Raw genomic sequence first — 25070 nt, 5'->3', positions numbered from 1 at the left:
AAGGAAGAAAGGAGGGAAGAAAGGGAGGGAGAGAGGGAGGAATGGAGGAAGGGAGGGAGGGAAGGGAAGGAAAGACAAAGGGAAGAAAGGGAGGAAGGGAAGAAAGGGAGCAAGGGAAGAAGGAAGGGAAGGGAAGGAAGGGAGGAAGGGAAGAAATGAAGAAAGGAAGGAGGGAGGGAAGGAAGGAAGGAAGGAAGGAAGGAAAAAAGGAAGGAAGGAAAAGAAGGGAAGGGAGGGAGGGAGGGAGGGAAGGGGAGGAAGGGAAGGGGAGGGAGGAAAGGAAGGGAAAGAAGGAGAGGAGGGAAGAGGGAGGAAGGGAGGAAGGGAGGGAGGAAGGAAGGGAGGAAGGGAGGGAGGAAGGAAGGGAGGGAGGAAGAAAGGGAGGAAGGAAGGGAGGGAGGGAGGAAGGAAGGAAAGGAAAGGAAAATTCTTTGGCTAAAGGGACAGTTTTTTGGTTTTGGTTTTGGTTTTTGTTTTTTTTTGTTTTTGTTTTTGTTTTGTTTTGTTTTGTTTTTTGAGAGGTTTTAGCTATAGGGTGCATGTGCTCACCAGACAGACAGAGAGAGAGAGAGACAGAAAACGAGAAATCACCCCCCCAGGGGGGATGGTCACGCTACAATCCCTTCTCCTCCGTTAAAACCACTGGGTCCGGGACTCGAACCGCAGTTGGCTATGTGGGAGTCCAGCGACACAACCATTATGATAACTGCTGGTCCCAAAGGCCAGGTTTTTTTTTTTTTTTTTTTTTGGAGAGGATTTTTCTTTTTTTCTATTGGGCGTGTGGCGTTTACATCTGCTGCTTTCTCACTTGTGACCCCCAAATCTTTGACTAATGTGGTCCTACTGAGCAATTCAGTCCTTTGTATATTATCTTAAACCTCATTGTAGGAAGCCTACCTCGACCTGCCCCATCAGATTCTTTAGCACTCTGGACTTGAAAATCCTCAGATCTGATTGAGATTTCTTGTTTGTTTGCTTCTTCCCCACCCCCACCCCCCAATGTCTGTCTCGCCACCAGATTGTGAGGCAGGTCAGACATGAAACATGTCTGTCTTGACCACTAGGATGGAACGTTTGACCCAGGACCTTGGCATAAGAATGAGTAAAAGCAGAATTCTTACGAGACGCACCTTGGGTGGTTGGGTACTCAGAGGGGACTGGGGGGAGGTAGCCAGGGCACCTCTTTGGTAATCACTCAGAACAAAGTTGCCTTAGAGGAAAACACAGTGAAAAGCCCCAGAACAGAATGGGATCATTATTTCCACTCTCCTTGGCCAAGTCCACGAACTAAGACTTCTCAATATAACAGGAACTTTGAGAAGTCAGCATTGGGAATGTCCCTAGAATAACAAGAAATTCCAGAAACACAGTCACTCTCTAACAAGCAAGGGAGGGCAGAGCTGACATTTCCTCTATTTCCTTTTAGCTTCTTAGCTTCTTGGTGACCCAGGGCAGGGTATTCTGAGAGCATCATTCTAGTTAGGTTATAACCCCACAAAGAGTTCAGACAATGTCAAGAAAAGTGGCAGGTCACCTCAGAAATCACAGGAGCATGTGATTTAGAACCTATGGTTAGATGCTATTTCCACTTCAAAAGTGAGTTCCATCTTGGTTTTGCCATTAATGCAATTGAGTAACCTGGAAAAGGCCATTCAGCCTCTCCAGACCTCAGTTTCCTCATCTGTAAAAGAAGCCATTTAACTAAACTGATCTTCTAAGCCCATTTTTTTAAAGTTCTAGAATTTGAGCCGGCAGGTGGCGCGGTGGTTAAGGGTGTTGGACTCCCACATGGCCAACCGTGGTTTGAATCTGAACCTGGTGGCTTGCTTTCTCACTTTCTCTCTCCCTTTTACTCTCACTCTGTCCTTTTCTGGTCAAAATAAAATAGATAAATAAAGAAAGTTATATAGAATAATTTTAAAAGTTCTAGAATTTTAAACTTCTCAAAATAGTAATATCCATTTAAAGTGCAGTTAGAAGACATTCTTCGTCTTTCTTTTTTATTTTAAATCCTTAACTTAATTTCTTCTCTTTTTCTCCTCTGTATGGTCCCCACTATTGCCCTTTCACTTTACACCTATCACAGAAGCTTAGCAAATTCTTTGTCTGGAAATACCTCCATGTACCTGGTGGTTTGAGCCCCAGCCCTGATGGCTTAAGAAACAAGCTGGGCTCATGTTCTTGTGTGCCCAAAATCCCAAAAGGAGGGAGAGATGGAGGAGAAGGGGTTTTGGCATCCATTCCTGATGGGGGGGGTACTTTCTTCTCTCCCCTCTTTCTCTGGTGAGCATACATGTCCTCTAACAAGAAGGGAAACGAAAGAAAGAAAGAAAGCAAAGGAAGAGAGATAAAGAGGAAGGAAGAAAGGAGGGAAGAAAGGGAGGGAGAGAGGGAGGAATGGAGGAAGGGAGGGAGGGAAGGGAAGGAAAGACAAAGGGAAGAAAGGGAGGAAGGGAAGAAAGGGAGCAAGGGAAGAAGGAAGGGAAGGGAAGGAAGGGAGGAAGGGAAGAAATGAAGAAAGGAAGGAGGGAGGGAAGGAAGGAAGGAAGGAAGGAAGGAAAAAAGGAAGGAAGGAAAAGAAGGGAAGGGAGGGAGGGAGGGAGGGAAGGGGAGGAAGGGAAGGGGAGGGAGGAAAGGAAGGGAAAGAAGGAGAGGAGGGAAGAGGGAGGAAGGGAGGAAGGGAGGGAGGAAGGAAGGGAGGAAGGGAGGGAAGAAAAGAAAAAAAGAAAAGAGGAAGGAAGGGAGGGAGGGAGGAAGGAAGGAAAGGAAAGGAAAATTCTTTGGCTAAAGGGACAGTTTTTTGGTTTTGGTTTTGGTTTTTGTTTTTTTTTGTTTTTGTTTTTGTTTTGTTTTGTTTTGTTTTTTGAGAGGTTTTAGCTATAGGGTGCATGTGCTCACCAGACAGACAGAGAGAGAGAGAGACAGAAAACGAGAAATCACCCCCCCAGGGGGGATGGTCACGCTACAATCCCTTCTCCTCCGTTAAAACCACTGGGTCCGGGACTCGAACCGCAGTTGGCTATGTGGGAGTCCAGCGACACAACCATTATGATAACTGCTGGTCCCAAAGGCCAGGTTTTTTTTTTTTTTTTTTTTTGGAGAGTTTTTTTTTTTTTGTTATAGGGCATGTGCGCTCGTCAGACAGAGAGACAGAAAGTGAGAAATCCCCCCCCAGGAGGGATGGCCATGCCTCAATCCCTTCTCCTCCATTCTCCTCTTGGGATCTTGGGCATGCACGCACACGCGCCTGGCGTGAGTTTTAAGCCACTGGGTCCGGGACGCGAACTGTGGTCAACTACGTGGGAGTCCAAGGACATAGCCATTATGCTAACTGCTGGTCCCAAGGGACAGTTTTTGAAATGGCCTGAGTGATCTTATTTGCACTACCAAGAATCTGGTGTCCTTTTTACTCTTTCATCATATGTTTATGCCAGACCTTAAAGGGAAAAAGATAAATGCCCATAAGATTATTCTAACTTTATATTTGCTTCCATTAACTTCTGGTCTTTCACTATGGACTTCCACACAGCTGGTATTTTCTGCTGAGTGTCCTAAAAAACAGAATATGAGACAAAGACTTGCATGAATGTAGTTTATCAAACATGCAATTTCAAGAAGTAGGAGTGAGGGAATGAAGCTGAGGAGGAGGAAGAGCCAGTATGAGTTGAGCTGACCACTAATAAGGAAGTCCCCAAAAGCCACACAGGTAATTTTTTGGAGTTTATGAAATACATTTCATAACTATGCACCCAGGGGATAAAAGAAAGAAGAATTTATTCATCTCCTGTCATTTCTCACTGGTAGTCTGTGTTAATCCCCTATATTTCTGGTTTGCATATGTATGAGTAAATGCCAAAAGGCCCCTGTAGAAGGGGCCGGCCAGTGGCATGGTGGTTAAGGTGCTGGACTCCCACATGGCTAACTGTAGTTTGAGTCCCGGACCCAGTGGCTTGCTTTTTCACTCTCCCCCTCTCTCTTTCTCTGTCTTTCTCTGGTCAAATTAAAAATAATAATAATAAATAAAAATTAAATAAATAACTCTTTAACAACAACAACAACAAAAAGAAAGGCCTACAGATCAAGAAGCTAGAGACATATGCCCCAGGAGCGAGGCAAGCACTTTCATAGTGCACATGCCCGAGCTGGTCAGAGTACTACAGCAATCACTGGAGTGAGAGTGGAGCCAAGAGGATCTGGAGTGGTTCACAAGAAGTGTCCCAGACGCAGACCTGTCATCTCTGCACGGCCCAGTTTCTCAAATGTGACCCTATGGATGTCGTGGCTGGATAACTTGTTTGGGGCTGTCCAGTGCATTATAGAATATTTAGCAATATTCCAGGCCTCTACCCATTAGATTCCAGTAGCACCCCCTCTCCAAGCTGTGACCAAAAATGTCTACAGATATTGCCAAGTGTCCCCTGGAAGGCCGAATTATCCCAACATACTGGTGTAGAAATGCTGTGTATTCCACTTTGGTCACTCATCCAGTGCCCTTGAATTCTCTCCACTTTACACCACATCAAATGCAGCTCTCAGACCATATCATGTGTGGTTTTTTTTTTCCTATAACTTAATTTTTTAGGCTTTACCATGATTCATTTGTACTTAACTAGATGATAATTTCTTATAATAAGGAATGATGAGATTTTAAATATTCCACTTAAGAAAGCTATGAACAGACTAGATATAGTATGAAAATGTAAAAATTATAGTCTAGGGCTTAGTTGCTTAAATTAGGAAGTTATGTTTGAAAAGTTGAAGAAATCTAGACCTCTGAGTCAAGGATTCTTAAATTTTGGGAGACAAGTATCTTTCTGTGAACAAGAAACCTACTTTTTCTAAAGTGTTCATATATAATATACGCACAATTTCATGTTCACATTCAGCTTCAAGGCTCACACTCACACCCCTAAGCCCAACAAAGGAACCTAGGGGTTAACATCAGGATTAATGGTTACTACTAAACATTAGACTTATTTCCTGTTTTTAGCTATTATGAAAAAATGCTACTATGAAGGTTATCCTGTATCCTGGCTCTTTCTATATATACACATTTATGTTCAATCAATACCCAGCATGGAATCATTGGGTAATAACATATGTGTGTGTTTGGCATTAATAGATACTACCAATGAACTTCCAAGAGTGGTTATATCAAGTTTCACTCTCACCAGATATGCAGGAGAGTTCCAGGCATTCCACATCCTCTTCCAGCTTGGTATTATAGATTTTTATTTGAATTTTAGCCATTCTAATGTGTGTGTGTGTACTGCAATTTTGTTATTACTTTAAATTTTATTTCCCTAATGAGTAAAGAGATTGAACAACTTTTAATAGTTATTGTCTGCTATGATATTTATTTTCTTTGGTGATGTATCTGTATAATTTTTTTGCCCATTTTTCTACTAGGTTTTTTTTTTCTGGTTCTTTTTCTAAATGTATAGGGGTTCTTCCTATTTTGTTAATATGCTTGTTTGTTGGGAAATGTATCACAAATACCATCTCCTACTCTGTGATTTGCTATTTCATTTTTTTGAAGGATGTTTTTTAAAACATAATTGTAATACAGTCTATTTAATCCATCTTTTCCTTTGTGGTTAGTTAGTGCTTTTTGTGTATATTTTAAGAAATAGCAACCTACCCAAGATCATGAATATATTCTCCTAAGCTTTCATCTAGAAGCTCTGTTACTTCACTTGTCACATTTAGATCAACAATGCATCTCGAGTTTTTGTGAATGATATGAGGTAGAGATTCAACATGCACTTTTGTCATAGACACGTTTATCGAAAAGACCACCATTCTCCACTGCTTGATGTGTCATCTTCCTGGTTATGAACTGAATATTTGTGTCCTACCAGAATTCAGGTTTGGAGATGAGGCCTTTAGGAGATAATTAGGGTCAGATGAGTTCATGAGGATGGGGCCCAGGTCCAATGGCATTTGTGCTTTTTTGAGAGGAGGCATCATTGAGCTTGTTCTCTTTGCCACATGAGGACACAGTGAGAAGCCAGCCATCTGTAACCAAAAGAGAGACCCTCACCAGACAGTAACCCTAACTGGCATCTCATCTTGGACTTCCAGTCTCCAACACTGTTGAGAAAATAGATTTTGATTATTTAAGCTACCCAGTTTACAGTATTTTAAGACAGCCTGAGCTCACTAATATATTTGTCATAAATCAAGTCTCTGTTTAGATTTGTTTCTGACTCTGTTGTAATTGTTTATATGTATATCTTTGCCACATTACCTCATGTCTTAATTATTCCAGTCTTATAATAAATCTCAAGACCTCATACTATAAATCTTCCTTTTTTTTTTTTTGCTTCAAAATTGTCTTGACTTTGCATCTTTCTATAAATTTTAGAAACAGCTTTTTAAATGTCCACAATATTTAATGCTGAAGTGAATTAAATATATAGATCAGTTAAGGACAGATCTTCCACTTTATATCTGGTCTCTAATCCAGAAACATGATATGTCCTTCCACTGATTTGGGTCTTGTTTCATTTCTCTCAGCAATATTTATGGGTCCCTGGTAACAGTCTTACACATATTTTGTTATATTTTTTCTTTGGGTATTTGATGGGTTTGATGCTATTTTAAATGTTTTGTTTTTTTCCTTAACTTTATATTAGATTTAAAGAGAGTGAAAACAAGTATCCTCAACAGGATGTCATCAGGTCACAAGCCTCAGTACTCTACCCTCCAGCTCCCAGCCAGCCAGGATCATGGATGCATGTGAACCCAGTGCAGTTCAGACCAATTCAGGTTCCAAACCATGGTCGTCCCTGTGGCATCAGCATTGCAGAGTAGAGCCCTACTACCTGCACCTCCATAGCCAGGCCTTAAATGGTATTTTTAAGATTTGTTTTCTGGGACCAGAAGTTGGCATAATGGCTATGTCACTGGACTCCCAAGTAGTAGACTGCGGTTTCAGTCCCAGACCTGTGGCTTAACTCACACCGACCACGTGTGCATGCATGCCCAAGATCCCAAGAGGAGAATGGAGGAGAAGGGATTGCATTGTGGCCATCACCCCTCGGGAGCGATCTCTCTGTCTCTTTCTGGCAAGCATATGCACCCTATAGTGAAAATCTCTCCAAAAAAAAAAAGAGATTTGTTTTCTAATCATTTTATGGTTAGCATATAGAGAGATAACTAACTTTCTGATATTGACAGTGTGTAGAAACCTTGACTCATTAATTATAATAGTTTAGCTATAGATCTGTTGGGGAAGTGATCTACACAAAATGACATTTCTCCATTTCAAATCTTAAGGTTTTTTTATTTCTTTTTATAGCCTTTTTAAATGTGACTTCCAAAACAAAAATTGAATAGACATGGTGATAGTGCTTATCTTTTTCTCATTCTTGTCTCAAGAGGAAAGCATGCAATGTGTGTCATTAACTATGTTTGTTGTAGGTTTTTTGTGGATACCTTTAGTAAGATTGAGGAAGTTATGTTTTATTCTCACTTTGCCAGTATCAAGAATATAATGTATAGGTTTTTTATTATTTATTATGTTAAATTTTATTAAATCATTTTTCTTCACCTATTAAGAAGATTGTATGAGGTTTTACTTCATTAGGCCTAGGTAGAATCATACTGATTGATTTTTAAAATTTAAACCAACTTTGTATATCTAGGAAAAAATCCTAATTAGTTACAGTGTGCTATCCTTTAATATGTACCACTGGCTTTAGTTTGCTATTACTCTGTTCAAGATTTTTTTTAAGGTTTTTGTCATAGGGCATTTGTGCTTGCGAAAAAGAGGCAGAGGGAGGGAAAGCGAGGGAGGATGACAACACCACAACCACTTCTCCTCCATCTCCCTCTTGGGATTTTGGGTACATACATACACACACATACACACACAGTGTGATTTTCAAGCAGCTGGGTCCAGGACCCACATTAATTTCTTAATTTATCTATTTTACTTATAATGCCCGTGTCTTGTAATATTGGATCACAGAATGAGTGAAAGTGTCTCTTCTTTTTCTATTTGCTGGGAAAGTTTCTCTATATTTAGTTTTACTTTTTTCTTAAATGTTTTATAGAATTTACTGTTGAGGGACCACCAGTTGGCATAATGGCTATGTCACTGGACTCGCATGTAGTCAACCGCAGTTCGAGTCCCAGATCCGATGGCTTAAACTCATGCCAAGCACGTGTGTGTGCATGCCCAAGATCTCAAGAGGAGAATGGAGAATTTACTGTTGAAGTCATCTAAGTCTAGAATATATTTTGTAAAAAGAATTTAATAATTTGGTTTCTTTAATCAATGTAGACCTACTCAGATTTTCTATCTCTTCTTATGCCTGTTTTGGTAACTTAAACATAATACGACTTTTCTTTCTTGGAAATTTGGGAATTACTTTCAATGATCACTACCTATGTGTAACATCAAAACAATTATGTCTAATAACATTTGGGTACTTTGATCTTTTTATTTACTCATGTTTCATATTTTCTAGTGCTTTTTTACTTTAAAAATGGTAGAAGATCTAGGGAACAGCAGATAGCATTTAAGGGTTACGTTGCTGGACTCCCACATAGTCAATCACTACTTGAGTCCCAGACCCAGTGGCTTAAACTCCCGCCAGGTGCATGTGCGTGCAGGACCAAAATCACAAGAAAAGAATAGAGAAGAAGGGATTGTGGTGTGACCATCCTCCCGGGGGGTAGGGGGGTATTTCTCACTGTTTCTCTGTCTTTCTGTCTTTCCAGTGAGTGTGTGCACCCTATACCAAAAATCTTTCTAAAAAAAAAAAAAGGAAAGAAAAAGGTTAGATCTATTATTTCAAGTCACTCATCCCTTCAGGGTAAAAATTAACAATTATCAGAAGTTGTCCTGGGCCCAGCAGATAGCATAATAGTTATGTTGCTAGAGTTTCATGGAGTCCACTACAGTTTGAGTCCTGGACCCCAGGGACTTAAAACTCATGCCAGGCACATGTGCATGCTTGCCCAAAATCCCATGAGGAGAATGGAGGAGAAGGGATAGTGGTGTGGCCATCCCCCCTGGGGGTGAGAGGGGATTTCTTGCTTTCTGTCTCTCCATCTCTGTCTTTCCAGTGAGTACGCACACCCTATAGCAAAAATTTCTCTCTCTTAAAAAAAAATTGTCCTAAGTAATATATATCATCTATGGCACTTTTGGCTGCTAAAACTAAATACCTAGGTGAGTTTGCTTTAAATGTGTTCAATAAGCTTTTTTTTAAATTAATGTATTCATTCATTTCTATTTGACCAGAGGCGGGGAGAGAGGGGGAGAGAGAGAGAAAGCAAGCCACCAGGTCCAGGATTTGAACCACAGTCTGCCATGTGGGAGTCCAGCACACTTAACCACCATGCCACCGGCTGGCCCGTCAATAAGCTTTAAAAGTACATTAAAATAGGGAACCAGCAGTTAGCGTAATGGCTATGTCGCTGAACTCCCACATAGTTGACCGCGGTTCGTGTCCCGGACCCGGTGGCTTAAAACTCACGCCGGGCGCGTGTGTGTGCGTGCCCAGGATCCCGAGAGGAGAATGGAGGAGAAGGGATTGCGGCATGACCATCCCCCCTGGGGGGTGATTTCTCGCTTTCTGTCTCTAATGTCTCTCTCTGTCTGTCTGGCAAGCGCACGTGCCCTATAGTGAAAATCTCTCCAAAAAAAAAAAAAGTACATTAAAATATACCCTTTCAAATCATAAAATCAGGTGAGCATTGACTATTCAAGTCACAACATCAGGGTCTTATCACTATGGGGAAATTATAGATCATATAAACTAACCATGATATTTTGTAGAGAAAGAAACTGATAAGTCAGAGAAGCTGACTTATCCAAGACTACACAGCCAGTAAGCGGCAAAGCTGGCAGTAACCGCCCAGGCCTCCTGGGTTGTGATCTGGCCATCTTTCCACGGCATCAAGCTTCTATTCAGATGATACATTCCATCTGGCAACAAGAGTGACTGATCTCACTAAAACAGGCCTTACACTTATTCAAGAGTCCTTGATTACATAAAGGTAAAATAGGACCTATCGGGGCCAGAACTCCCACATGGTTGACCACGGTTCAAGTCCTAGACCTGGCTTGCTTTCTCACTTTCTCTCCCTCTCTGCCTCTCTCTGGTGAGTGCATGTGCGCTATAGCAGGTTTAAAATGATGCTGATGATTACGATAAATAGAATTGAATAAATATTTTTAAAAGGACCAATCATATCATAATAGCTAACATTTTTAAAAGACTTAATAAATTTAATTTTATTCATTATTATTATTATTATTTAATTTGCTATAGGGCATGTACACTAACCAGAGAGAGACAGAGACAGAGAAAGGGAAAGTGAGAAAGCAAACCACCAGGTCCAGGACTTGAACTGCAGTTGGCCATGTGTAAGTCCAGCACCTTAATCACCATGCCACCTGCCGACCTCAGTAGCTAACATTTTTAGCTTCATTTTTTTTATCACTTTGAATTTCAAATGACTATCTGCTAGCATACATTATGCCATTTCTCCTCAACTGTACAAGTATAACAGTTCCTGATTATCTATCTTACAGACTTTCTCCAACTCCACTTTAATTGTCCTTATATTCCTACCATGCACCCTCCAAAGACACCTAAAATGATGTTCTATGTTCAAAAGTCAAACTAGAACAATGTTTTCATTATATGCCAACTACACTGTAAGTTCTTGGTAGTCGGGGATGATAATGATGATGAGTGTATGTGTATATATAATTTTTTTAAAACGTTTTTGCCACAGGGCATATGTGCTTACAGGAGAAAGACAAGACACAGAGAAAGGGAAAGTGAGAAATCACATTCAGGGAAGATAGCCACACAGCAATCCCTTCTCCTGCATTCTCTTCTCAGGATTTTGGGCAAGCACACACACGTGCCCATCGTGTTTTCCAAGCCACCTGGTTGAGACTCAAACAGGAGATTCAGCCGTGTGGAATCCAGCATCTTAACTACAATACCACCTGCCAGCCCCAAATGATATATGTTTTTATTGTCTAGCACAGTGTAAGGAACATTTAGTAAATACTTAATTGACTAAGAGACTGAAGTAGTGTCTTGGATAATCCAGCACCTACATACATGGGTTAAGGAGACATAATATATAGGTTCAAATATCAGCTCTGCTGCTTATTCCCTGTGTGACCTCCAGCAAATTGCTTACCTTCTCGGAGTCTCAGTTTCCTCATCTGTAAACAAGATTAATAATAGTATCCACTTAGAGTTTTTGTGAAAATTAAATGATATACTCTATTAGCCAAGGCCTGGTCCATAATAAATATTTTAAAATCAGCTACTATGAGATCATGCCATTACGTTATTAACTACTCCTATTCCTATCATGCATCATCATGCTTTCTGTCCTTGTCCAAAGAGATTTGAAAAACTGAAGAATCAGTGAACTTCTTTTTCTCTCTTTGGAGAAATGTATCTGGTATACATAAATAGTAAGTCATCCAAATCCCATTAACTCTAGGTAATTTTATTTAATAATCATATTTTAAAAGTTGGACAAATAAACAAATGCCAAAGCAATTTTGATTAAATCCTGTTTTCTCAATGGCTATTTGGAATGCATCATTCATATGCAAGCCCCAAGAATATTGAATAACAGATAAAATAAATAATGACCATAATGCAAACCACATTTTGATTCCCACTTCCCTGCAAGTATAACTCCATGTAAAAATTGTAAGAGCCAAAAAGTAACACGCTTATTAACTTGTGGGTTACTCAGCTATATACATAGAGCTTAGCAGATCACATGACTCTTTCCATATTCTCAGTTAAGCTAACAGTTCCTTAGAGTCCAGTCCTTATAACCCCTTAGGAAATTCCAGATTTGCCTGAAAAAACATATCCTATTTCCACGACTAGAACTGAACTCGAATTGGGAAAGCTCACTTGAAGCAAACCAGGAGGACAGGAAATGGTCATTGTTTTCAAAGAAAGGCAAGACCCCTCTGCACACAGGAAATCAAGCCTGCCTCAGGAGACTGATCTCATCTCCTTCGACATAAACCTGTACGTGCCGTGTAGACGGATCCACCTCTTACCTGACACACAGGAACATGATCAGGAATAAGGGTAAGGGCATTTATCATTTAAGGCAGAAAGACACTGTATTCAAAACTGCCACATAAATGCATCCAGAGAAGCCTATTCTCTCCTTTGCTCACACTTCATTTCATTTGAACATATTCAGGGATTTATAGGGATTCTGGACTTGGAATAGGCAAGTTGGATGGTGCTGGGAAAATGTGTCAGAAGACTCACACCTAAAATGTGGTTTCCTAGATACACTGTGTTTTCTGCAGCAGTGATGTTTTCTCTAGAAATGAAGAATTATTTGTTTGTTTGGAGAGTTTTTTTTTTCACTATAGGGCCCGTGTGCTCGCCAGAAAGACAGAGAGAGAGAGACAAAGAGACAGAAAGTGAGAAATCACCCCCCAAGGGGGGATGGCTACATCACAATCCCTTCTCCTTCATTCTCCTCTTGGGATCTTGGGCACACATGCACATGTGCCCAGTGTGAGTTTAAGCCACCAGGTCCGGGACTTGAACCGCAGTCGACTACATGGGAGTCCAGCGACATAGCCATTACGCTAACTGCTGGTCCCTAAAATGTGGTTTCCTAGATACACCACGTCTTCTGCAGCAGTGATGCTTTCTCTAGAAATTGAGAATTGTTTTTGTTCACCTTTCCTTGTGAACAAAAACAACTACGCTAATAGTTGTAGTGATTTTTTTTTTAATTCTTGGAAGCAAAATATTATCAAGGAGGAAATCTAAGACTGGGGGTGGGGGAGATTTTGCCTTAGGTTCCAGCTGTGCCACAATCTACCCTGGTAACTTTGACCAAGGGTTGAAAAGACAAGAAACCCAAACCTGCCCAACCAGCGCAGAAGACAGATTCCAGTCAATGGAAACAAGCGCCATTATTCTTACAGAGCATAAAGACCAATAGATGGCCATTGTAAAAGTTTCCTATCCAAAATCCATTTGGAATTCTTTACTTCAATCCTCTAACTGGCAGGGAACAAGGCAAGGACAAGTATTTTAATGGAGATTCACTACAGCACAGCTCTTATAATCCATGGCGAAAGCCCTTTACCGGCACAACCCTCTTTGAATAAAGTCCCAAAGGGCTGAGTCCATATTAAAATCTCTAACATGAATTACAGCAGGGTTACAATATCATTAACCTGAGTTATCTTTCAAAACTCTTGCTGATATATTTTTTTGCTACTTCAAACTATACTCATGATGTGATTTTTTTTTAACATGAACAGAGAAGGAGGTTTTCACATGTGTTCAAATTAGAAGGCTAAATGCATGTTTGCACAAAGAGATTATGTGAGAATAATATTTTTATTCTTTTCTAATATTCTTATAACAGTTTTTCAAATTGCTGCTCTGTATGGTAAAGCTTTTTTCTGTTCACTTCCTAGCATCTGTAGAAAAGTGTATGATTATTATTTAAGGATCATGGTGATTCTCTTGGCTGCGTGAGGGGGGTGGGGGTGATGCAAAATCAGAGCTATTATCCTGTGTTTATAACAAGTCTGTTACCATAGTAATGCCTGTGATGTCACAAACCATACACCAAGGGCCCAAGGCGGTCTCTGAAGGGGGAAGGGCAGCTCAGCCTGGGAAGATGGATGCGGACATGTACAGCCAGAGCAGGGTGGATGCAGTGGCAATCACCAGAACAGGGAATCCCCTCTCTCCAGAGAAAAGGTGGGAAAGAGAACAAGGCCAGAAGAGCAGTTCCCATGCCCAAATATAAGCTACGCCCACACGTCCGCATGCAGCTATAGAAAAGGACAGTGGAAATACAAGTGAATGTGGTATCACCATATTCCCAATCACAAGAATCCCACTGAGCCCACTGGCCGCCAAGACCTGGATGGGATCCAGTAGTGAGCCTGCCTCAACACAAGAAGCACACTTGGGAACGACTGTCCTTGGATATGCAGAAGAGAAGCCACCTGCTTCATGATGGCAAATACTTTAAAATCAAGCTAGAGTTTTACGCCTACCAGGCCACCCAGGTTCATAGAACCAGAGATTCTCAGGATTAGAGAAAAACTCACCAAGTCTCCCAAAAGATGTGAACTTTGAAAAATAACCTTTTGCAGGAAGAAGTTCTATCTCCTGTCACTGGGGAATATGGAAGTGGTATATTAATAAGCATTATTGTTCTGATACAGTCTAAGGAAGTTAATTGAAAAAGTAACTTTATATTAAAAAGAATTTTGGATTGGGGCCAGCAGATGATTATAGTGGTTAAGGTGCTGGATTCCCACATGGTTGACCACAGTTCGAGTCCTGGACCCAGTGGAATAAATAGATAAGTAAATAAATTTTTAAGACCTGAGGCTGGCAGATTGCATGGTGATTAAGAGGCTAGACTCCCACATAGCCAACCGCAGTTCAAGTCCTGGAACTGGTGGCTTGCTTTCTCATTTTCCCTCTCTCTATATATATAGTCAAATTAAATGATAATGATAATAAATAAAGTTAAATAAATGAGTTTTAAAATTTCTTAAAAAGTGTCAGAAGACCTTAGTATTGGTCTTGGCTCCAGTACATAGAAGTCACTTAACCTATTTGAGCTTTAGTTCTTTATTTAATACTATCTAATATACCATTTCCCAAAGTTATTGTAAAGACCACCTTAAGTAGAATAATAAATGTGAATAAATATTATAAACTGTAAAGGATTTAATACAAATTTAAGGCATTAGTTTTTAAAACATAATTATTTAATTAATTTTATTAATTTTTATTATTTTTTTATTTGCTATAGGGCACATATGCTCACCAGGGAGAGAAAAAGAGAGAGAGAGAGAAGGAATGTGAGAAAGCAAGCTGCCAGGTATGTGGCTTGAACCGCGGTCAGCCCTGTGAGAGTACAATACCTTAACTACCATGCCACCCACTGGCCCCAAGCATTATTATTATCGGGATTTTTCTCATAGCCAGTTTACAGTACAACAGAAATTACTTGAACACAAACATGGGAATCCATGATCCTTCCCTATCCTGAGAGATGGACACATACACAATACAGTCAAGTCACAATTATTCAGGGGATGATAAGCAAGGGGCCTTTCGTTTATAGCCATCATAGCCTTTAATGTTCCCCTGAGGATGCCACATTAACCTAAATATAGCTAGAAAGTTGACAGTGAGCAGACTTCAACTCGATTACCTTGAAGAACAACTCTGGTAATTGTTTTAGAAAAGGAAGAGCTAAAATGATTAAATGGACGCTTTTGGATAATTAAGAGCACTAAAATCCTCACTTCACCATGAAGGAAATAGTGGTCAAGGTCAAATAGGTTGGGACTAACCCAGACAAAATACTTGCATTTTCTCAGTGAACAACAAAATTCTCTGAACTTATCTTACATATGTGAAACTAGATTTGAATATCAATCACCTATTCTTTTTTTTTTTCAGCAAATATTGGTGTGCCGGAGCTCACATAGACCCTGAAAACTCGCTATTTTCTTGCCCTTGTTATTGTCCCTGACTTATGATATTACACAGAGCACCTTGGCAAAGTCCACAGCCTGACTGTTGGAAACTCTATTCATCTTCCTGTTATCATGAGACTCTGGCTAATCTTACAATAGCAAAAGCATCAACAAGCTATGGTCCCTGGGCCAGATCCTGTCACTGCCTTTTTGTAAATAAAGTTTTATTGGAACACCGCCATCCCACTTGTTTACATATTATCTATGGCCGCCTTCCTGCTATAACAGAAGAGTTTTATGGTTCTGATAGAGATAGTATGGCCCACCAAGCCCGAAAACCATCTCCTTACTAGAAGGGGTTTGCCAACTCCTGTCCTAAATAGTATGACTAAGTCAGAATTCTCTCCCTAAGCGAGTAATCACCCTGAAAGTAAAGAAAACTGCAGTACCTTCATGTTGTCACACAGAACCCTGGAGTAAGACAAAATCAAGATTTAGAGTATACATATATACAAAATTAAACACATCCTTTCCTGCATTTTATTTTCAACAAATGAGCACCTTAAAGTTCCATAGAAGAAGGCATAAAACCACTGGTGTTAAGTTACTCCAGCTTCTAATTCCTGAGTTTCTATGTCTAAGACTTCCAATCTCAATTTTTGGCCTCTATCCCTTTGCATAGTTATTTCCTGATCTGATGTGGAATTAGAGTTAAATAGGAGCTGTGTGCTTGAATTCCACGTGGCTGGCTCAGCAAACTCCAGGGCAGGTTTTTTGGCATGCCAAACTCATGTTAGCCTTCGCTATGCTAATTTCTAAAGCTGTTTGCTTTGCTCAAATAAATCTTAGAGATGAATTTGCATTTGGATGCACACCTTTTTATGCACAGATTATGTGCATGATAACTCTAAGGCAAAATAAGGACTGAAGAAAAAGAGAGGCATGATGATTACCGAATGAGGGCAGGCACTCTGCTAGGTGCTTTCCAAGTATTTCCTCATCTCCACAACCCCATGAAGTAGGACTGTGATGCCCCCTTTTACAGATGAGAAAACTGAAGGGAAAAGAACTTACGTCACTTCTCCACATTTACAGAGCTGGTAAGTGAACTGTACTACCTGTTCTTGTCACATAGACACACTGTCCTATTGACACCTTCATCATGTCCATTCCTCACCTAAGCCACTGAACGTGCATTCAAATGTAAGCTATAGATTTGCAAAACTAGTCACCCTTATATTCCTCAGTTAGCCTACACAAAATATGTCTTTGGTCCTTTGAATATAAGCTTGGGCCCCCCTCAATCACAAAACAATCAACCAAGGGAGAATAGGAGCATTAACAAGGCAATCTCCATATGATACACCATTAACATAAGTAATTGGTAGACAAACTCAATTAAGTCATTTTTGACAGGTAAACAAATTTTAACGATACATCTAAAGACTTCAGTATGAAAGGGCATTTTTATTGCTAAAATGTAGTAAGTCAAAAGAATATGGCTATAATTAGGAAGCAAAATACATTTAACACTTAGAATATAGTATAAATGCATCTGTTAAAAAAAAATAAAAAGGAAAAAAAAAATGACCAGGAACTTGTATCTACAGATATTTCCACTGTTTACAGAAACATAACCAACTACTGGGATCAGGAGGTAGCATAATGGCTATGTCGCTGGACTCCCATGTAGTCGACTGGGGCTCAAGTCCTGGACCCAGTGGCTTAAACTCATGCCAGGTGCGTGTGCGTGCATGCCCAAGATCTCGAGAAGAGAATGGAGGAGAAAGGATTACGGTATGGCCATCCTTTCTGGGGGGTGATTTCTTGCTTTCTGTCTCTCTGTCTCTTTCTGGTGAATGCACACACCCTATAGCAAACCCCCTCCCTCCCAAAAAAGAAACGTAACCAACTGCCTATCTTCCTAATAAAAATATAACCATTCACTTTTGTATGTTGCAATAAGTACTACTATTGAAACTTAGTATTTATCATTGTCCAATACACAAACCAGTGTCACATTTACACATTCTAGCATCCTTCCAACATTTTATAGCAATCCAGATACCATGTTATTGCACTTTCTTCCTCTGGGTGAAACAGGTCTATAGCTTAGCTTGCAAATGTCACATAATGCTCAGCCCATAGCCATCTAGGCTGAATACACTTGGAGATATAAAAGGACTAATTACTTTTTTTTTGCAAGTGAAATTCAAATCTCCTTTTAAAAAGAAAAAAAAAAAAAACTCTCCAAGAGAGCTTTCTAGGAATTAGAAAGAACTCTGTGGAGAAAATGTGTAATCTAGATTGTTTCTACAAAAGATTAAGAGGGAGTTGTGTTGAAGAACAAGCCTACCATATGCCCTTTTATAAAACTACCCCTTTCTTCAGAAACCTGTAGGAAATCTGGCCCTCCTCATGTACTTTCAGGTTCAACCATGGTTACTTTTTTTCTTGCTAACCTGTCATTGTATATGCATACTTATTTTTAAAAACGATTTCATCCATGTTTATTTAAACAGGTGACTTTGGAGATGAATAATAACTTTTTTTGTAGCCAGTGGTAGAAAAGGTTTATTGTCAGTTGAAATTTCACAGCCTGTAGTAGGAGAATTTTCCGAATATAGTAATAATATTCTAAATAATACATGCACAAACATTTCTTGTCTTAATCCAAGTTAACGTGAGCACTTAATAATCACACCTCAGCTAGTTAAGACAACTTCCTAAGAATCGTTATCATTGGAAACCCCAATAGTGACTTACCTGCTGGTGGCTTTATGAAAGGTGGAGGAATTAAAGGGACTATAATGGGCACGTTGCCGTGATCCTTTGACCCTGCGGGCGAGTCACTGAGTCCGTTTCCAGTGGCAAGCCCTGAATAGCCTGTGCTTATATTGTATGGTGAAATAACACTGTCCTCAGGTAATTTTGGTTTTGGCAAAGAATTTTCTGTAAAATAAAAAAAAATCATATTCAATATAGGAATTTATTCAGTAGAGGTAAAAATGATCCTTATTTTCTAAAGTAACACAGTCATATTACAAAACAATTTTGTCCTTCCAATTTTTTAAACAATCTACCCAGACTCTGTAGTTCATCTCGGACATTTTTCAGTTTTCTCACCATCAATTTCCAGTGAGCTGCTTTATAATTTGCTCCACTATGATAACTAATATCCCAACTGAATCATGATGATGGATTTTAGCACTGTAAAATCCCACAGAAAATTGAGAAGCAATTAACCTTTTCCACATACAAAGTGATACATGGCAGGCATCCGTGTCTAGCTACCACGGGGGAAGGCTAAAGTGTATCTGCTAGCTTTGTAACTGAGTCCCACTGTACACGGTGACTTCACAAAGTTCATGGAAACAGGGGGTTTGGAAAAGCATGAGTTTTATTTGGGTGCAAAAAATGTTTGAAATCTAAGCACTGCCTTTTTATAATATGCATTTCCACAAACTTTCTGAAGACTCTATCAACTGAACCAATGAGGAAAAATAAATAAATAAACAGATGGTTGGGATGAAAGCTACTGCCCTTTTAGGGTATTAATAATACTCAGGGGGGTCAGCAGGTAGCGTGGTGATTAAGGTCACTGGACTCCCACAAGGCTGACTGCAGTTCAAGTCCTGGACCTGGCAGCTTACTTTCTCACTTTCCCTCACTCTCACTCTTTGCCCCTCTCTGGTTGAATTAAAACAAATAAATAAACAAAGTTAAAGAAAATAATTCTTTTTTCTTTTTTTAGAGGTTTTTGCTATAGGGAGCATGCACTCGCCAGAAAGACAGAGAGAGACAGAGAGACAGAAAGTGAGAAATCACACACACACACCCCCGGGGGGAAGACCACCTCACAATCCCTTCTCCTTCATTCTCTTCTCAGGATCCTGGACACTCACACACATGCACCCAGCATTAGTGTAAGCCACCGGGTTCAGGACTTGAACCATGGTCGACTACATGGGAGTCCAGTAACATAGCCATTATGCCAACTATTGGTCTCCATTAAAATAATTATTTTTAAAAGTAATACTCTCAGTAAAAAGTAACAAAATGAAAATCAAGAAAACTTAAAATGATAAAAACATTGTACATGTTATCCTTCATTGTGATTCACTTAAAAAAAAAAAAACTCAACCATGGAAAACAATTTTTAGCCTCTAGTAGCATATTCTGGCATTTTCTCTTTCTATATTCCCCGGAGGCAAAGATTATTACCAGGCCAAGTATTACACGAGCTATTAGTTGAAAGAATATAAACTCATGACTTGCATTTTTCATTTACAGGAAATTGATGATACTATCTCTGTAACATGATGTGTACAATTTCATAGCAAGCCTAACATAAAATTTGTCACGTACATTCAATTCCACATGCCTGCAGGACGGCTCATTTACATTCTGTTACTTGGCATTTAAGAAGGAAAAGCATTATCTTAAAGACCAGAAATAAAGTGCTTGAACAGGTAGTTTATGCCAATAGATTTCCGAATGCCAAGAAAATACTGATCAAATTGGTGCCAGCAGATGGCGTAGGGATTATGTCACTGGACTCCCAAATGACTGACTGCAGTTCAAGTCCTGGATCGGCAGCTTGAAACTCATACCAGGTACATGGGCATGTGTGCACGAAATCCCGAGAGGAGAATGAAGGAAAAGGAATTGTGGTATGGCCATCCCCCTGGGGTGTGTGTGTGTGTGTGTGTGTGTGTGTGTGTGATTTCTTACTTTCTATCTCTCTCTCTCTCTCTCTCTGTCTAGTGAGCACATATGCCCTATAGTAAAACTGTTTTAAAAAATATATGGATCAAATTGCTGATGATGACAAGCAATTAGTTTTATCAACACTTTACTAATATTGCCCACATGGGTCACTTCTTCACATAGTCCTCCTTTTTTCTTTGACAAACTCTCATTCCAAATTTAGGTTCATAAATTCAGTATTCATTCAGGCTTTCCCCATGAGATACCTGGCACTGCTTCCCACTGGTCGAATCAACGTTAATTCAGGTCTGACAAGCCACGTAATTTCTATGTTGTAGCTGAACTTGATGAAAGTCTTACAAAGTAATATAAGATCTAATCATCTATTACTTCATAGTCCCTTTATTACCCTATTCAGGGGGATATGGTCTGAAATACAGATTCCCTTTGGAAGAGGAAACTACCAAACTAACAATAAAATCTCTCTTGCAGCCTGAAACTCTAAACCTAACATTTCACTTAACAGAAAGCCCCAGTCCCCAACAACTGATAAACTAGAGAGATCAAGAAATAGAAGAAGTTAGCAAACATTGACCCTTTCTGTAAATTTGTGGGTACATCATAGCACTTGAGGTCCCTAGCTTTTGTCTAGTGTTTTGTTTCGTTTTAAGGTTTTTGCAATAGGGCATGTGCACTCGCCAGAGAGAGAAAGAGAGACATGAGAAATCACCCTCCAGGGAGATGGTCACACTGCAAATACCTTTTCCTCCATTCTCTTCCTGGGATTTTGGACACAAATGCACACATACCCCATATGATTTTCAAGCTGCTAGAAATGGGACTCCAATTGCAGTTGACCATGTGGGAGTTCAGTACCCACCACACCCCCCTGCTGGGGACGTGGTAGTTCTCCTGTTGCTGGAAGATGAGGCTGTGTCTTCCTTTATGCTGTACTCTTACATTCTGTGGAGTTCTGCTTACGGGAAAGCAATACTGGGGATGTACACTGAAGTCAATGATTGGCATAATCCACAAAGTGATTCCCCAAGTCAGTCAGTTTTGACAGATTGAGATAGTTCATCATTTTTATATGAACAAAGGAACGTTAGCTGTTGTTACCTTTGAGAACAGAAATGTGCTGCCGGCTCTCCCCATCTGTAGGGTAACTCCTGAATTCAATATCTTCACCATCTTTTAATTCAACCTTATCATAGCCATACCAGCCAAGGAGTTCATTCATGGTGTTTTCTGCAAAGTTCTGAAAGAGAAGCACAGGCTACTACTTATTTCTATAAGCATTAACTATTCCAAATGAGTGCATGAATGGAATAGAATGGCCATACCCCACTGACTGCCACCCTGCCCCACTTCCCTTAAGAGTAGCATTCAAATCACGTTCAAAAACTGTAATGCAATCAAATCTCAGGATGACGCATCCAATTATGACAGGCCTTCAGACACTTGCAATTGAAAGATAATAAAAAAGGTATTTGTCAGCTTTGCTATGAATAGGTAGTCACTTTAGCATATTCTTCTACAAAGTCTATGTCCCACACTGACTCCAAAATATTGAAAGGTAAAGCACAAAAACAATGAAGAAAGATTTTGAAAATAAAAACAATGACTCAATCTTTTTGTGTTCGGATTCATTTAAATCAGAATTGCTTCCTGATTCAGGTGTTTCTTAACATGACTCTTAGATAAAGCAAAATCTCAACAAAGAAATAATTTCTTAATTGCAAACTACTATCATAACGCTGAACAATTTTCAAGGGTCTCCCTCTTCAATTTTCCAAGAGTATTTTTTAATCAGTACATAATTTACTTTAGAAATCTTATTAGAAACATTCTTCTTTTAAGATTTATTTATATTGTTTGTTTTGACCAGAGAGAGAGAAAGAGAAAGGGAAAATGTTAAGCAAGCTGCCAGGTCTGGGATTCCAACCATGGTCAGTCACGTTAGGCAGCGCCTTAACCACCATGCTACCTGCTAGCCCCTAAAAACAGATTCTTTCTCTATGAATTCAAAGGTCACTATGATTGTCTTCTCACATAAAAGTACCAAGTAACTTTATGATTATTAGCCAGCCCAGATTTTAGTAAACCACTTTATGAACTGTAAGTCAATTTATAAAGCTATATTATTATTATTGTTATTATAGAAATCAAACTTTGGGACCAGCAGGTGGCATGGTGGTTAAGGCGTTGGACTTCCTCCCACATGGCTGACCATAGTTCAAGTCCCAGACCTAGAAGTTTACTTTCTTACTTTCCCTTTCTCTCTCTGGTCAAATTAGAAAATAATAACAAATTAAATTAAATAGATATTTTAAAAAAAAAACTTTGAAAATAATGAGTATAGTTGAACAGGTTTAAGACTTTATATCAGGTGGGCCAGCCCTGCAGTGCAGCAATAAAGTACTTATACATAGCGAGCCAGCTCCCACACAGCTAACTGCAGTTTGAATCCCAGACCTGGTGACGAGAAAAACACCCAGACAAGGGTGTGTCCCAAATCCTGATGGGATGAAGAAATGAAGGGAAAAGGTTTGCAGTATCCTGTGGGTAAAGGGTCTCTCTCTCTCCCTCTGGATAGTACATGCACCTTCTGGCAACAAGAAAAAAAAATAAAGATTGTATCGGTAACCCCTTTTTTTAATGAACTTATCAATGGCCAGATCTAGAAACAAGGCGTGAGACTATGTGTTAACGATCTTAAAGCTCACGTGTACCTTAAACATATCTCTCTGGAAGGGCACCATGAGCTCCTAGGCTGAGCTAGGAAAACTAGACTGTCTTCATGGCTCACAGAAACTTTTATTATTCTCTTTAGAAGCTGTCCTTTCTGATTACACTGGGATGTATAATGTATATACCTGAAACAATGGTATATATACCTTTGCTAATACCAAGGCGAAGCCAGAGTACGACATCTCAACATGTGAGTTCCATGTTTTCTTGAATTTCACCACTTTAAATTTCAGCAGGGGTTGCATAAAAAATAAAAGATTTTATACTACTGACTACACAAAAACAAACCTGGCATTTCAAACCACCCACAGGATGCTAGATTTTTTTTTCCTTTAGTACCCACTTAAGCTCTGAGCTCCAACTGGGTCAATCTGTGATGGTATAGTGCACCAGCAATTAAAAATAAAAATCTAGCCAGATTGATTCAGTGTTACCATTTATAAGGCCAACAGTCAGCCATATCAAGCTTTAGTGAGGCATTTATTCTTCCTGATGGCTGGTTGTGTCCATATTAAATAGAGATTATTTTCATGAATGCACAAAGATGATATGATCGATATAAATAATAAGCTCAGTAACTTTAAGAATACCACTGAGGAGGACTAGGCTAAATGCTGCTCTACTCAATCAAAAAAGATGCCTTTAATGAGGCATCAGTCCCCCCTAATATCTAATTTCTGAGTGCCTGATTTGAGAATGACAGTCCCCAGGCCTATAAATCAAGGTACTCATCAGTGGTCTGGCAAGAGAAATCTCCAAAGAGGAGACTTACACCTTGCACTGAAAAAACATTCCCAACATTAAAATCCAAGGTCAGGGGCCAGCAGATGGCATGTTATACTGCTGGACTCCCACATGGTCAACCACGGTTTGAGTCCCAGACCTGGCAGCTTGAAACTCAATGCCAGGTGCGTGTACATGCATGTCCAAAATCCCAACAGAAGCATGGAGAAGAAGGGATTGTGGGGGGCAATGTCTCACTTTCTCTGTCTCTCTCTATCTCTGCAGGGATATACGCACTCTATAGCAAAAATCTTTTTCTAAAAAAAAAAATAAAAATAAAAAACCCAAGTTCTAGTCATCCTATTGGCTGTACTCTATACTGTTTGCCCCAAGCTCTAAGAAATCTGTACCAAAAAGACAGAGTCTTCTGCATAGTAACTTCTAACTACCACGTCCAGTTCTGTCGACCATTTGTATCTGGGCACTACTTTCTCCCATTCTGTCTACGCTCAGAAGTCACACAAAGGCTGCAGATGCATAATTCATGGGCTGCCCTCCCAGCCAAGGGTATAGATTTGTTTGTGTTCGTCCAGCTGCAAATCCATCCAGCTTTTCAGAACCAATCCCAGGGATGAGATCCAGACATTTCAGGCATCTGGGTAAAAATTGAAACCTCGACTAGATTATTAACATCAAATTCCTATTATTTGGGTATCTTAACTGCATCAGTGCAATATATAGTTCATTTCTGCTGGAAACTCAGAGACGTTGTGGATCAATATGAACTTGATCTATTCCATGATTTTCAAATTACTATAAATGTCAGAGAAAATAAACTCTGAAACACTCCCTTTCTTGTCACTGAACACAAAGGTAAACACCTTAATATTTTGAAGTATGACTGCAAAAACAGAAAGCAAAAGGTTTATAAAGCCTCAAGCCACAAATCTCAAAGCTTCACGAAAGAAAAAAAAGATAAAACAAGGAAAAAAAGCAAACACCCAAGTTTCTTGTAGTAAAGCTATAAGAAATAGACTATGATCTCTATTAAACACTCTTGTGTATAAGGGAATAAAGGAATAATATAAAGTGTTTCATCTTTACGTTGAGTTTGACGCAAGATATCATAATGACTCATTCTGATGCTAAATCAAAGCAAATGAAATAGATTTTTGTAGTTATCGTCCCAGAAACATAACATATTCTAGGAGAAATGAAATGAATGTTTATGAGCCATAAGAGTTTTAAAGTCTTTCCGGTAGAGAACTCTGACAGTTACTTTTTCAGCATTTTTATATTATTCTTCTTCAACAAATTTCTATTAAAAGAGTTAGTCCTTTCCTACACTTTTTTTAAATTCTTGTATAACACACACACACACACACAC

General features: G+C 39.5%; 1 protein-coding gene across 1 annotated transcript in view; it reads right to left on the bottom strand.

Annotated features, from left to right (window-relative positions):
- The window catches only part of SOBP (sine oculis binding protein homolog), a 191644-nt gene that overhangs the window by 154307 nt on the left and 12267 nt on the right, over positions 1–25070 (bottom strand). The window contains exons 2-3 of the mRNA XM_027775100.1: positions 21329–21467; positions 18266–18451 (exon numbers count right to left, since the gene is read on the bottom strand). Coding sequence (XP_027630901.1) covers positions 18266–18451; positions 21329–21467 — 325 coding nt within the window. The remainder of the gene's footprint in view (positions 1–18265; positions 18452–21328; positions 21468–25070) is intronic.

The sequence above is a fragment of the Tupaia chinensis genome, unplaced genomic scaffold, assembly GCF_000334495.1.
Source record: "Tupaia chinensis unplaced genomic scaffold, TupChi_1.0 Scaffold000527_1, whole genome shotgun sequence".
NCBI classification, from domain to species: domain Eukaryota; kingdom Metazoa; phylum Chordata; class Mammalia; order Scandentia; family Tupaiidae; genus Tupaia; species Tupaia belangeri.
The sequence above is the reverse complement of the archived record's forward strand: the minus strand, read 5'-3'. Positions and strand labels throughout refer to the sequence as shown.